The 15,055-nt window shown below is 47.3% G+C and overlaps 1 protein-coding gene across 1 annotated transcript; it reads left to right on the plus strand.

Annotated features, from left to right (window-relative positions):
- Positions 1-13,471: 13,471 nt before the first annotated feature.
- Positions 13,472-14,376, plus strand: LOC136509200 (glycine-rich protein HC1-like). Its single transcript, XM_066504027.1, has one exon. It carries the CDS (start codon positions 13,495-13,497, stop codon positions 14,029-14,031), a length of 537 nt encoding a protein of 178 aa, XP_066360124.1. The 5' UTR covers positions 13,472-13,494; the 3' UTR covers positions 14,032-14,376.
- The last annotated feature ends 679 nt before the right edge of the window (positions 14,377-15,055 follow it).

The following is a 15,055-nucleotide window of genomic DNA, read 5'->3' on the forward strand; positions in this document are numbered from 1 at the left end:
GGGGCGCCGTGGGCCACCGTGCGGGCGGTGCCTGATGAGGCCGGGGCCGGCGGCAGACGCCCCCGCGCGCCGCCGCGGCGGAAGGCGAAGGGGACGCACCGCGGCAAGGTGGTGGAGGAAGAGGAGGAGGTGCTGGCTGCGGCGAGGGTTGACGACATGCTCAGGGGTCAGGGCCGGCGTCGCCGCCTCGGGCTGCTTCTTCCTCTCCAAGCTCTTGGTCTCTGGTCTGGTTGCAGCAGCTTGCTGGCTCCTAGCTAGCTAGCTGAAGCTCCGTGAGTGGAGTGATGAGTAGCGAGTGATTCGCCACGACGCCGCGCCGCTGCTTATAAAAAGAAGGAAAAGAAACGAATCCTTTTTCTTTTGGGGCGGCAACTAATAAAGTTAGTTAAAGCCGTTGCGTCTCTATCTTCGTTTAATTTCCTCGGTATCCGGGCCGTAACGGGCCTTACGTTTACCACAGAGCCCTTATAGAGAGGCAAGTGCGAAATGTGCTAAGCTAGGCCTGGCCCGGTGGAGGCCAGAAGCCCCGAACCAAATATTTGTGATATCAACTTCGGAGTTTCTTCAACCTCTCGCTCGCTGTCTCCTAAATGCTTGATGATGAAAACAAAGAAAAGAAAAGAAAAAATATGCAGAAAAGATTGTTGCAGCTAGGGACTTGCTAGCGCCCGGTCCGGGGCGCTAGCGTATGGACGCTGCCGCGCACGTAAGAGAGCCCGTGCCCGCTTGTTTTCACACGCCCCATCACGCGGACCCCACAGTGCTTCCAGCCCCTACCACCATGCTCGCTTTGTTTCACCCGATGACTGTCGCGCGCCGCACGTGGGAAACCCACGTGGGTCCCAACCCCCTACGGATGCAGGCCGTGGAGGCGTCTGCTGGCCTCAGGCCCCACACGGGACCCACGGCGGCGCCCAGCAGCAGCGGCGGGCATCGGCAGCAGGTGTGTCCCACTGCAATATGTGCAACATCCTGATCTACTTCTACAACCTCCGGATGAAAACATTTGCAACATACGTCTAAAACAACTGAAGCACTTGCAACGTACGTCTAAAACACTTGAAAGCCATTGCAAAAACATATACAACATCCAAATCTACTTTTGCAACATCCAAACGAAAACAATTGCAACATACATATGAAACATGTGAAACAATCGGAACATACGCTTGCAACATGCATGTTATGCAACATCCAGATTACTTTTGTAACATCCGGATGAAACACTTGAGACATATGTTTCAAATACCTTAAAACATATGCTTGCAACATGAAACATACGCTTTGCAACATTCGTATATAGCCATTGCAACATACAAAGCATCCATATGAAACACATGATTAGGGAGATGGAAATTGACGCTAACTGACCCATAGGAGGCACCGGTGGACAACGATGGGGGGGCCACTACAGTAACAGTAGAGAAGCGCTCCTCCGGGCTGGTGTAGGGAAGCGGTACAGGGACTGCTGCGGCAGGAGACGTAGGGACGGAAGGCGGCGAGGACGACCGCCGCAGGAGGGGCCGGTGAGGCGGGGGCTCTAGGATCCGCACCGGGAGGAGTTGACGATGGGAGAAGATGCAGGGAAGCGGTACATTTTGTGAACAATGTTACTACCACTATGTCGGATGAATAAATGATCAAATGACCAAAATAAAAGTTGTAGATTTTGAAAAGTTATGAAACTTTGTAGTTGACAACTTTTTAATTTGAAATCATATTGTCAAGGAAAACTACGTTTGAATTTCTCAAATTTGAAATTTGGATTTTTCAACGACCTGAAATGGAGAAACAACCAAAATAAAAGTTGTAGATCCCAAAAAGTTATAAAACTTTGTAGTTGACAACTTTTTGATTTCAAATCATCTTGTCAAGGAAAACTACGTTTGAATTTCTAAAAATTTGAAATTTGAATTTTTTTTAAACGACCTCGGATGGACAAACAGCAAAAAAACAAAAGTTGTAGATCTCGAAAAGTTATGAAACTTTATAGTTGACAACTTTTGATTTGAAATCATCTTATCAAAAAAAACTACGTTTGAATTTTTTTAATTTGGAATTCAAATTTTATAAATGACCTCAGATGGAGAAACTACCAAAATGAAAGCTGTATATCAGCGATTTGTAGCCACCCATTCGTAGAGGCGGCAGGCAAAACCTCCACTACAAAGGATCACCAGCCGCCCCTAGAGATCATGGCTAGCGTAGTGACACATGCGGCTAGGGCGGCCACGCAGCGCCCTCAAAGCCCACTCTCTAGAGATACCACCCACTCCCTGGTGATTTCCCTGTCGAGCGTGTGCTTGGGAGACCGAACGTACTGCCTGCTGCCGCATTCACTGTCCTTGCCATGGAGGAAGGAGACGCCGAGCATGAATATAGCTTGGAAGTGCACAAGCGCAACTGCGAGAAGCTCGGACTCGCGGTCGCGGAGGTCGATGAGGCCGATGTTTTGGGTGGGGGGACATCAGGAGCCACAGCCACGAGGTGGGAAAGAAGACGTGGAGGATGCGCGCATAGCATTAGTGCTCTACAAACATCCTAACATGGGCGGTGTGCCGATTCACGTCACACGCACAAGAATCGACCATTCCAATTCGATGACTTGGTTTCATTAATTGATTCCTTTTGTTAACTTCGATGCGTACATGCAACGCGAGGAGAAGCAGGGCATGCTCAAGCTGGTCGCCATGCCACGTTGCTCGTAAGGGCCACTGCCTGCAATGTCGAGAGAGGGAAGTCAACTGCACGGATAAGAGGTAATATGGCCTATTCACCCGTCTTTCTCTGTCCCAGAACGCAAAAATAAAAATTTTTAATGGATGGGGGTGTCCGTGGCAAAGAAACATAGTTTCATATGGTTCGGCAAATTTACGGGTTTCGTGGTCTATATCAGCAAATACCACCTGAGCAAAAATTACCTTTAACATAGAGGGGTCATTTTCTAGAATGCCACTCTTTTTTGGATGCATGGATAAATAATTGAAATCGAATGGACTAGCTGATTCAGATCTACTTCGTTCTTATGGAACTACTAGATTAAGCTTTTATTAAACTAAATATTCTTGTAAACTTCGTGTACAAAACAATGAACTTCCCTGCATTTGATAAAACGTGAGAGCACCCCAGTGGTTGAGTCCCTAATCAGTAATCGAGAGGTGACGTGTTCTCGATCCCATTTTTAGCTTCTTTTCAACGTGAACTTTTTATATTTTTATTTCAATCTCCTCCCGCTGGACTCCGTGAAAAGTGACCGCGCTGGAAAAAAACATCGCAGGAAAATATAGAGCGCGAAAAAACATCGCGGGAGAATAAAAAGTAGAAATCATCACGGGCTAATAAAAAGTAGAAAAAAAAAAACCGATGTGAAAAGGATCGCTCCAGAGTAATAAGAAAAATAGAAATAGCCACCACGTTCCATGTTTGGACAACGACCACCAAGATTGTGGTCGTCGGGCAACATCTAAAGGCCCTGGAAAGCCAGCTAGTGGCATCCGACGACCACAAATCGTACGTGGTCGTCAGAGTCTGGTCGTTGATGTTCGGTTTTCTTGTAGTGAGCATAGTTAGTAAAGGCCATACATGCATATGCATTTCAATCCGACATTTGATTGTCTGGCTTGTGGGTGAGGCAACATTCAGGTCCAGGTGGCCTAATAGTTCGGTAGAGCATGAGGAATCTTTCATATTCCAGAGTTTAATAAACATTTGTTCATTATAATTAATCTTAGACCATGCATCAAACATTTGGCATGGAATTAGTCTAAGTTTAACTAAATAGCATAGGACTAAGGACAGCTCAGGGCAGTTATTCAGTTACCTTTGATCTGCATGGACTACTTCACGACAATTTTCTGAAATCAATGCAAATTTACAGATGACCTATGGCACCATATACCGTCATGAGAATGAGAGGAAGGCAAGAAAGTGTTGCAGTTGAAGTATCTATCGCACCTCACAGTGGTCCAGCATCGTACACGATTGATCTTGGCGGTGACAACTGAAGATGTGATTGACAAAAGAAAATATCAACATACTTGAGACACTGAACTAAAACTGCAGATCATGAAACAGCGGTCGTTCATATTTTAGAGCTTAAGCATTTGTTCAGGTACCTTAAATTAACAGAACCTGGTGAAACTTGGAAGGAGAAAAAATGTGAGCACATCAGGCCGGGGGAGGATTTCCATTCAACAAAGACGTCTGCATAAAGTTTGTGAGAGTATCCAGCTGTACACCAAGCCTGTCAAGCTGCAAAGCTAAAACTTGTTAAGTTATACATAAGCAACAGAGAGGAATAGGTAGATGGCTGGAATGGAAGGCGCCGAATTGGTGCAAAATTAGCAAGCAGAGCCGTTTTGGGCATTTCATCAAACACTTCAAGGGCATAGAACACCAAGAGGAAAGCAAACAGCAGATGGGGTCTTCACGCTGGTCAGTTATGAAGGAGAAGACATTGAGTGGCATGTATGGTAGGAGATCGAAGCGCATGAGAGAGGAAATGGCAGTTTAGCTCGTCGCTTGGGGAGGTGCTCGCTCGCGCGGGCTTCCTTGCGGCGGCCGGGAGACCCGCGGCGCCCGCGCAGGTGCCCTTGTGCCAGGCGCGATGGTGGGGCAGCACCGGGTCAGGCGCGACGGCGTGCGAACCCTAGGGCATGCGGAAGAGGCGGCGCGGACCAGGCCAGGCTGCCCTAGGGCAAGGCGGGGCGGCGGCGTAGGTGCCTGAGCGCCCGAGGTGGACGCGAGGAAGCTGCGAGGTCGGCGCTGGACGGGGAACGGGGCGGCGGCCGTCCTTGCACACGGCAGCGTTGCAGCGCCGCGCCCGCGGCCACCGTCGGGCATCGCCCGCAGCGCGCCATGCCGGGAGGCGGGGGCTCCGCCTCCGCGATCTGGATGGGCGCTGTGGTGGTCGCGGGCGGGCGTGGAGGGCATCCAGAGGCCGCAGGGACGATCGGACGGACAGGCCGGGATGTGAATAGTGATCTGTGAGAGGAAACCGAAAAGGCACTGTAGTAAGTCACCACGTTTAGAGATATTTGCAATGCCAACTTTGAGTTTATTCAGCCTCGATCTCTCTGCCTTATTAGCTTGTTTCTTGTAATTTTCTTTGTGATGGAAGGAAAGGAAAAAAAAAGAGCGAATGTGTTCAACAAATTAAATCAAACCATGCATCTTGTTGTTGTTGCTGCTAGCAGTGGTCGATGGAGTTGACAAGCAAGCAGTCGATCGCCACCGTGCTGCAACAAAGCATGTATGCATTGGAAAGGTGCCACTTCTCTTGTCAGTATTTATTTTAGACAAGTTTGATTTAGATAAAACTAAAGTGATATATATTTCAAATTGCAGGAAATATATTATCCCTTCGTTCTAAATTGTTATAAGACGTTTTGACTTTTCTATGTACATAGGTTTCACTATGCATCTACATATATACATTGTACATCTATACATGGCACAAACAATGTATTTAAAAACCAAAATATCTTATCATTTGGAACGGATCAGAGAGATTACATATAGATACATGGTCTATATACAACGGAAACAATGGCTTAATCCCTATCTTCAAGGCAGAGTGCATTTGTCTAAGTGCAAATGGTTTATTTCCATATGTACAATGTGAGTTATTGCAAGTCAAGCCATTTTAAGTTTGGCTAAATTTACTGGAAAAATACCAATATTTATGACATCAAATTAGTATGACTAAATACATCATGAAAATATATTTTCATATGTACTTATTTGATTTTATAGATGTCGTTACCTTCTATAAAGTCAATCAAATTTAAATTAGTTTAATTTAAGGTGTTGATTTATTTTAGTGTCGAAGGAGTAGGTTTAATTCTAGAGTTATTTGGCGTAACTCGTCAATTTAAGCCTATTTGCAAATTTCACAAAACCTGTTTACATTCCGACACGCATGACACGCATTAGCAGTATAGGTAGCAACTAGCAAGCCAACGGGAAGGAGTGAGTCAGGGATGCGCAACAATGCAGGTAGTACACACGGCAGCGTGATGGCCATGGCGGCCGAATTTTTTACTATTTAGCCCTTTTTTCGAAAGTTTCTCTCAAATAGACCCCTGGCGGAAAGAATTCTAGAAATGGACCCTTGGCTCGGCGCCAGAGTGACTGGCGCCGAGCTCGGCGCCACGGTCACTGGCGCCGAGGTCCTGGGCACGGGAAAATGGCCTGCCAGGGGCTCGGCGCCAGAGTGACTGGCGCCGAGACACCTGTATTTAACCCAGCCTGCACTTCTTCTCCGAGCGTTCTTCCTCTTATTTCTCCTCCGTCTCGGGTTTTTTTCTCGCCACTTCACCCTACCTCACAATCACCGGATGCGGACCGTGGAGGCGTCTGCTGGCCTCAGGCCCCACACGGGACCCACGGCGGCGCCCAACAGCAGCGGCGGGCGTCGGCAGCAGGTGTGTCCCACTGCAACATGTGCAACATCCTGATCTACTTCTACAACCTCCGGATGAAAACATTTGCAACATACGTCTAAAACAACTGAGGCACTTGCAACGTACGTCTAAAACACTTGAAAGCCATTGCAAAAACATATACAACATCCAAATCTACTTTTGCAACATCCAAACGAAAACAATTGCAACATACATATGAAACATGTGAAACAATCGGAACATACGCTTGCAACATGCATGTTATGCAACATCCAGATTACTTTTGTAACATCCGGATGAAACACTTGAGACATATGTTTCAAATACCTTAAACATATGCTTGCAACATGAAACATACGCTTTGCAACATTCGTATATAGCCATTGCAACATACAAAGCATCCAGATGAAACACATGATTAGGGAGATGGAAATTGACGCTAACTGACCCATAGGAGGCACCGGTGGACAACGATGGGGAGGCCACTGCAGTAACAGTAGAGAAGCGCTCCTCCGGGCTGGTGTAGGGAAGCGGTATAGGGACTGCTGCGGCAGGAGGCGTAGGGACGGAAGGCGGCGAGGACGACCGCCGCAGGAGGGGCCGGTGAGGCGGGGGCTCTAGGATCTGCACCGGGAGGAGTTGACGGTGGGAGAAGATGCAGGGAAGCGGTACATTTTGTGAACAATGTTACTACCACTATGTCGGATGAATAAATGATCAAATGACTAAAATAAAAGTTGTAGATTTTGAAAATTTATGAAACTTTGTAGTTGACAACTTTTTAATTTGAAATCATGTTGTCAAGGAAAACTACGTTTGAATTTCTCAAATTTGAAATTTGGATTTTTCAAACGACCTGAAATGGAGAAACAACCAAAATGAAAGTTGTAGATCCCAAAAAGTTATGAAACTTTGTAGTTGACAACTTTTTGATTTCAAATCATCTTGTCAAGGAAAACTACGTTTGAATTTCTAAAAATTTGAAATTTGAATTTTTTTTAAACGATCTCGGATGGACAAACAGCAAAAACAAAAGTTATAGATCTCAAAAAGTTATGAAACTTTGTAGTTGACAACTTTTAATTTGAAATCATCTTGTCAAGGAAAACTATGTTTGAATTTTTTAAATTTGAAATTCAAATTTTATAAATGACCTCGGAAGGAGAAACTACCAAAATAAAAGTTATATATCAGCAATTTGTAGCCACCCCTTCGTAGGGGCGGCAGGCAAAGCCTCCACTACAAAGGATCACCGGCCGCCCCTAAAGATCATGGCTAGCGTAGTGACACATGCGGCTAGGGCGACCACGCAGCGCCCTCAAAGCCCCGCCCACTCTCTAGAGATACCACCCACTCCCTGGTGATTTCCCTGACGAGCGTGTGCTTGGGAGACCGAACGTACTGCCTGCTGCCGCATTCACTGTCCTTGCCATGGAGAAAGGAGACGCCGAGCATGAATATAGCTTGGAAGTGCACAAGCGCAACTGCGAGAAGCTCGGACTCGCGGTCGCGGAGGTCGATGAGGCCGATGTTTTGGGTGGGGGGACATCAGGAGCCACAGCCACGAGGTGGGAAAGAAGACGTGGAGGATGCGCGCATAGCATTAGTGCTCTACAAACATCCTAACATGGGCGGTGTGCCGATTCACGTCACACGCACAAGAATCGACCATTCCAATTCGATGACTTGGTTTCATTGATTGATTCCTTTTGTTAACTTCTATGCGTACATGCAATGCGGGGAGAAGCAAGGCACGCTCAAGCTGGTCGCCATGCCACGTTGCTCGTAAGTGCCACTGCCTGCAATGTCGAGAGAGGGAAGTCAACTGCACGAATAAGAGGTAATATGGCCTATTCACCCGTCTCTCTCTCCCAGAACGGAAAAATAATTTTTTTAATGGATGGGGGTGTCCGTGGCAAAGAAACATAGTTTCATATGGTTCGGCAAATTTACGGGTTTCGTGGTCTATATCAGCAAATACCACCTGAGCAAAAATTACCTTTAACATAGAGGGGTCATTTTCTAGAATGCCACTCTTTTTTGGATGCATGGATAAATAATTGAAATCGAATGGACTAGCTGATTCAGATCTACTTCGTTCTTATGGAACTACTAGATTAAGCTTTTATTAAACTAAATATTCTTGTAAACTTCGTGTACAAAACAATGAACTTCCCTGCATTTGATAAAACGTGAGAGCACCCCAGTGGTTGAGTCCCTAATCAGTAATCGAGAGGTGACGTGTTCTCGATCCCATTTTTAGCTTCTTTTCAACGTGAACTTTTTATATTTTTATTTCAATCTCCTCCCGCTGGACTCCGTGAAAAGTGACCGCGCTGGAAAAAAAAACATCGCAGGAAAATATAGAGCGCGAAAAAACATCGCGGGAGAATAAAAAGTAGAAATCATCACGGGCGAATAAAAAGTAGAAAAATAAAACAACCCGATGTGAAAAGGATCGCCCAAGAGTAATAAGAAAAATAGAAATAGCCACCTGAACTTTTTGCATTTTTATTTCAATCTCCTCCCGCTGGACTCCGTGAAAAGTGACCGCGCTGGAAAAAAACATCGCAGGAAAATATAGAGCGCGAAAAAACATCGCGGGAGAATAAAAAGTAGAAATCATCACGGGCGAATAAAAAGTAGAAAAATAAAAAAACCCGATGTGAAAAGGATCGCTCCAGAGTAATAAGAAAAATAGAAATAGCCACCACGTTCCATGTTTGGACAACGACCACCAAGATTGGGCCTGTTCGCTTGTAGGAATTCTGGAGAAATTTGGATGGTTTGGAGGAATGCTGGAGGAATTTGTGAAAGAAAAACATTGTTCCGGATGAAAAAAGAAGCAGATCAAGTCGGGTTTAAGGGCACGCAAACGGAGCCGGTCGTCGGGCAACCACAAATCGTACGTGGTCGTTAGAGTCTGGTCGTTGATGTTCGGTTTTCTTGTAGCGAGCATAGTTAGTAAAGGCCATACATGCATATGCATTTCAATCCGACATTTGATTGTCTGGCTTGTGGGTGAGGCAACATTCAGGTCCAGGTGGCCTAATAGTTCGGTAGAGCATGAGGAATCTTTCATATTCCAGAGTTTAATAAACATTTGTTCATTATAATTAATCTTAGACCATGCATCAAACATTTGGCATGGAATTAGTCTAAGTTTAACTAAATAGCATAGGACTAAGGACAGCTCAGGGCAGTTATTCAGTTACCTTTGATCTGCATGGACTACTTCACGACATTTTTCTGAAATCAATACAAATTTACAGATGACCTATGGCACCATATACCGTCATGAGAATGAGAGGAAGGCAAGAAAGTGTTGCAGTTGCAGTATCTATCGCACCTCACAGTAGTCCAGCATCGTACACGATTGATCTTGGCGGTGACAACTGAAGATGTGATTAACAAAAGAAAATATCAACATACTTGAGACACTGAACTAAAACTGCAGATCATGAAACAGCGGTCGTTCATATTTTAGAGCTTAAGCATTTGTTCAGGTACCTTAAATTAACAGAACCTGGTGAAACTTGGAAGGAGAAAAAATGTGAGCACATCAGGCCGGGGGAGGATTTCCATTCAACAAAGACGTCTGCATAAAGTTTGTGTGAGTATCCAGCTGTACACCAAGCCTGTCAAGCTGCAAAGCTAAAACTTGTTAAGTTATACATAAGCAACAGAGAGGAATAGGTAGATGGCTGGAATGGAAGGCGCCGAATTGGTGCAAAATTAGCAAGCAGAGCCGTTTTGGGCATTTCATCAAACACTTCAAGGGCATAGAACACCAAGAGGAAAGCAAACAGCAGATGGGGTCTTCACGCTGGTCAGATATGAAGGAGAAGACATTGAGTGGCATGTATGGTAGGAGATCGAAGCGCATGAGAGAGGAAATGGCAGTTTAGCTCGTCGCTTGGGGAGGTGCTCGCTCGCGCGGGCTTCCTTGCGGCGGCGGGGAGACCCGCGGCGCCCGCGCAGGTGCCCTTGTGCCAGGCGCGATGGTGGGGCAGCACCGGGTCAGGTGCGACGGCGTGCGAACCCTAGGGCATGCGGAAGAGGCGGCGCGGACCAGGCCAGGCTGCCCTAGGGCAAGGCGGGGCGGCGGCGTAGGTGCCTGAGCGCCCGAGGTGGACGCGAGGAAGCTGCGAGGTCGGCGCTGGACGGGGAACGGGGCGGCGGCCGTCCTTGCACACGGCAGCGTTGCAGCGCCGCGCCCGCGGCCACCGTCGGGCATCGCCCGCAGCGCGCCATGCCGGGAGGCGGGGGCTCCGCCTCCGCGATCTGGATGGCCGCTGTGGTGGTCGCGGGCGGGCGTGGAGGGCATCCAGAGGCCGCAGGGACGATCGGACGGACAGGCCGGGATGTGAATAGTGATCTGTGAGAGGAAACCGAAAAGGCACTGTAGCTAAGTCACCACGTTTAGAGATATTTGCAATGCCAACTTTGAGTTTATTCAGCCTCGATCTCTCTGCCTTATTAGCTTGTTTCTTGTAATTTTCTTTGTGATGGAAGGAAAGGGGAAAAAAAGAGCCAATGTGTTCAACAAATTAGATCAAACCATGCATCTTGTTGTTGTTGTTGCTGCTGGTGCTGGTAGCGGTGGTCGATGGAGTTGACAAGCAAGCAGTCGATCGCCACCGTGCTGCAACAAAGCATGTATGCATTGGTCCACGGAAGTCCACAATGTGTAAGGCCTTGTTTGGAATGGAGTTTTTTCACCGGAATTTTAAAGGATTGCTCTTCCTCCATTTCGCTGACGTCATGGGATGTTTGGATTGAAGGAAAGGATCCTCCCGTTCTGGAGGAAAGTTTTGCTTTCCTACACAAAACACAGGAATAAAAACATCCACTGCAATCCAAAGTTTTTCGTTGATGGCCGAGGCAAGCACACGATGAAGAGAGAGAGGATGAGGGTGGGAGACAGTGAGACAGAGAGGCGTCGCTGTGCAACCGGCAATAAAGAGAGAAGAACATAGTACTTCCAAATAAAAAATACATTAAAATATAGAAAGGTACTGGCTGTGAAGCAATTAACATGTTACTTTCTGCGTTTTTTCTGTGTTATGGATTCATGCATTCCAAACACCTCTTTTAGTTATTTTTCGTGTTTTTTCTTTCCTCTGTTTTACCACTACACACTCACCCTATTCCTACGTTTTTTTCTATTTCCGTGTTTTTATTCCTGCGTTCCAAACAAGCCCTAAATGGTCGGCGGCCACAGCTTCTTATTTTTTTTCAGAGTCAGGTAATGGTCACACTCACACTGACACGTCTCGCCTATGTTGGATGGACGCGCGTGGAAGAGGAGGAAGAAGAAGAACCCAGCGGCGGCGGGTGATGTCGTTGTCGTGGTCACCTCGAGCAAGACTTTTGTACGTAGAGTAGACGAAAATGTGAGTGTCGACGAGTTTGCAGGCACACCTTCTGCCAGAGGGAGGGTCAAGTGGAGGTCCGCTTTTTTGTTTCATAGTCCAGAGTCCAATACAAAACAGTAGTACGATGGCCCTCTAGCTGTAATCCTATCCTATCCTATCCTAGTACTACTACTAGCTAGACAGTGGACCGGTGGAGCGAGCATGGCAGCTAGCTGCGGCCGGCGAGGGCTGTTCGACAGGAATGAAAAATATTGTTTCGCTTGATTATCGTAAGAGAAAAATACTGTTCTGTCAGGATATGAACAGTGCTTTCGTGAGTGGCAGAACCAGCCAGCCGGCCGGCTTAAAGCCAGCCGAACAAGGCCAACGTAAATCAGGCGCTAAAGGTTATTCTTTGTCACGTTCCAATACTAACTAAAAGAACTAAACATAAGCTAATTATTATTAAATTAATTGTAGAAGCCGTGGCTAATTAACGAGACGAATCTATTAAACATAATTAATTCATGATTAGCATATGATTACTGTAGCGCGACGTTGTCGAATCATGAGCTAGTTAGGCTTAGTAGATTCGTCCCATTAATTAGTTTTAAACTGTGCAATTAGTTTTGTAATTGATCTATATTTAATACTCTAAATTAATATAAATATTCGGAATGATAGGGAGTATACTTTAGCCGCGAGAACAAGACACCCGTACTGCAGTTTGCTGCTCCGGCCGGCCCCTCCCCCTGTCGCATGCCATCCATCCGAAATGCATGCATGCCAAGAACATGATAAGAGATCATTGCAGATGACAAGATTAAAATCACTGCGGCCAGAGAAGGAAGGACACACTACCAGCAAGCACCTTCAGTGAGAACTCGGATGGAACTTAGGGCGTGTTTAGATGCAAAATTTTTTGGGTTTTGGCTACTGTAGCAGTTTTCGTTTTTATTTAGCAATTAGTGTCTAATTATGGACTAATTATGTTCGAAAGTTTCGTCTCGTGATTTCTCACCCAACTGTGTAATTAGTTTTTTTTTCGTCTACATTTAGTACTTCATGCATGTACCGCAAGATTTGATGTGATGGATACTGCGCAAAAATTTTTGGGAACTAAACAGGCCCTTACTCTGAGTCCTGACCACCTTGGGGCCTGCCTATTTGCATGGCCAAAAGTTGTGCATGCAAGTGAAGTCTGCCGTCGATTCGGCCGGCCGTCAGAATAAATGAATGAACACAAAGCAGGGAAAAAAAAGGTGCTTAGTGTGAAAAGCCACAACAGGCTTTGCTACATTACTACCACTGTATGTACTTGTAGCTGTTGCTTGTGCTCCTGGCGGTGGCGGGCCTTCTTCATCATCATCTCTTCTTTTCTGCCAATGCATGGTCCTGAATCTCACACACACACACACAGAGGGGCCATCGCTGCCGTTGGCTTGTTCAATTCATCAGTCTGATGATGCAGATAATGCTGGTCAGCTGGTGACAACATCAGCTGGCCTGCATATGCAGGCCCCGGTGTATGCACATGCACATGCATAGTAAAAATATATACTCCACTCTCCACTGCCGGAGCCCGAAGAGCTACATACCCAGCTGACTGACACCTCTGCTTAGCCACCGCGTCGCCATCGCACTCGCGCCAAGTGTCAAGAAAGTGTGCATATATACACACGCACGACACGCCCATCGGCACTCACTCCACCAGGCTTCGCTTCATCACCATCATGGCCGCGCATCACCACCACCGCGCCCGCGCCCCGCTCCTCCTCGCGATCCTCTTGGCGGCGGCGGCCGCTGCCTCCGTGGCCTCCGCCGCGCGCGACCTCGACCCCGCCAACCCGCTCCCATCGCCAGCCGCCGCCGCGGGCCGAAACAGCAATCCAGATCCCAACTACTACGGCTACGGCGCCGTTCCGGGCGTCGGCGGCACGGCGGGCAACGGAGGCGGATTCTACGGCGGGCCGGGCTACGGACAAGGCGTCGGCGTCCCGGCCGGAGGGTTCGGCTTCGGCGGCGGCGGAGGAGGAGGCGGGTGGGGCGCGGGGTACGGCGGCTCAGGCGGCGGCGGCGGGTACGCGCACGGCGGCGTGGAGGTGCCGACGGTGCTGTGCCAGGAGAAGGGGCCCTGCTACGGCAAGAAGGTGGCGTGCCCCAAGAGGTGCTTCTCGTCCTACAGCCGCTCCGGCAACGGCTACGGCGCCGGAGGCGGCGGCGGATCCTGCACCGTCGACTGCAAGGCCAAGTGCACCGCCACCTGCTGATCGATCGATCGAGTACGTGCTAGGTAGCTGCTCATGGATCTCCTCGATGCATGCAGCATATATATACAGGAACAGTGTGTGTTCGTACTAGAGATCGAGCCCCTTATATTGTGTCAGATTAATCTCAGATATGTTTAAGAACTAGTACTACTTGTGACTTAATTACTGCATGTTGTTGCTACCTACAGTACGTATATATACGTATCCTGATAAATAAGGCGATCATGCATGCGTGATCGATGTTGTGTGCGCCGGCTGCCATGCAGTGTTCTTCGATCTGTATAACGACTTTTGCATGGAATTCATTTCCAATTGAAGGTTGTTCAATGTATCCAACTTTCTTTTTTTGAGCAATTCAATATGTCCGACTAGCTAGAAGGCTCGGTGTGTACAGCATTGATTCAGTTGAAGACATTCGCGCCAACAAGTAGCTGCCTTTACTTTTTTCCGAGGAACCGGATTTTCGTTTCACATGTGACATGTCACATCCTCTTCTTCTTTTTTAATTTCCTTTCTTATGCTGCGCTAGCTTGTTGCACCGGTTGTAGCGGCAGCGAGTGCACTCGAGGGGAGGAGTTAGCAAGACCAGTCTCGATACAAGTTTTATGAACATTTTTTTTTTCGCATTTTTCATTAAGATGAGTGAATTACACGACGTAGCTATGAGAGAATCCTCATAACACAGATTACAAACCACCAAGCTAGTGGTGAGTGACCTGGAATAAACATAGGAACAAAAAAAGAAGAAAAGAAAGAGCGACTGCCCTCAACACCCGAGACCTACAACTGAGCCTGAAACCAAAGTAATCAACGCAAAGGTTGCTTACAAGCTAGACAAAGCCATAGTGGCAAAGCATCCACACACACAAAAGGCACATGAATAACCAGCAACAACGGCAGGAAAGCATCCGCCAACGAAGACCAAGTGACCAAGGTGGCCAAGTATCCGCCAAGAAGTGTGCCCACACGCTCTTGATAGCAAAGCATCTACCAAAGAGGGGACCGAAGAGACAACGGCGGCAAA

This window comes from Miscanthus floridulus, chromosome 15, assembly GCF_019320115.1.
Source record: "Miscanthus floridulus cultivar M001 chromosome 15, ASM1932011v1, whole genome shotgun sequence".
Taxonomy (NCBI): domain Eukaryota; kingdom Viridiplantae; phylum Streptophyta; class Magnoliopsida; order Poales; family Poaceae; genus Miscanthus; species Miscanthus floridulus.

Coding starts and splice junctions, on each gene's coding strand:
- LOC136509200 (XM_066504027.1), top strand. CDS start 13,495: ATGGCCGCGCATCACCACCACCGCGCCCGCGCCCCGCTCCTCCTCGCG.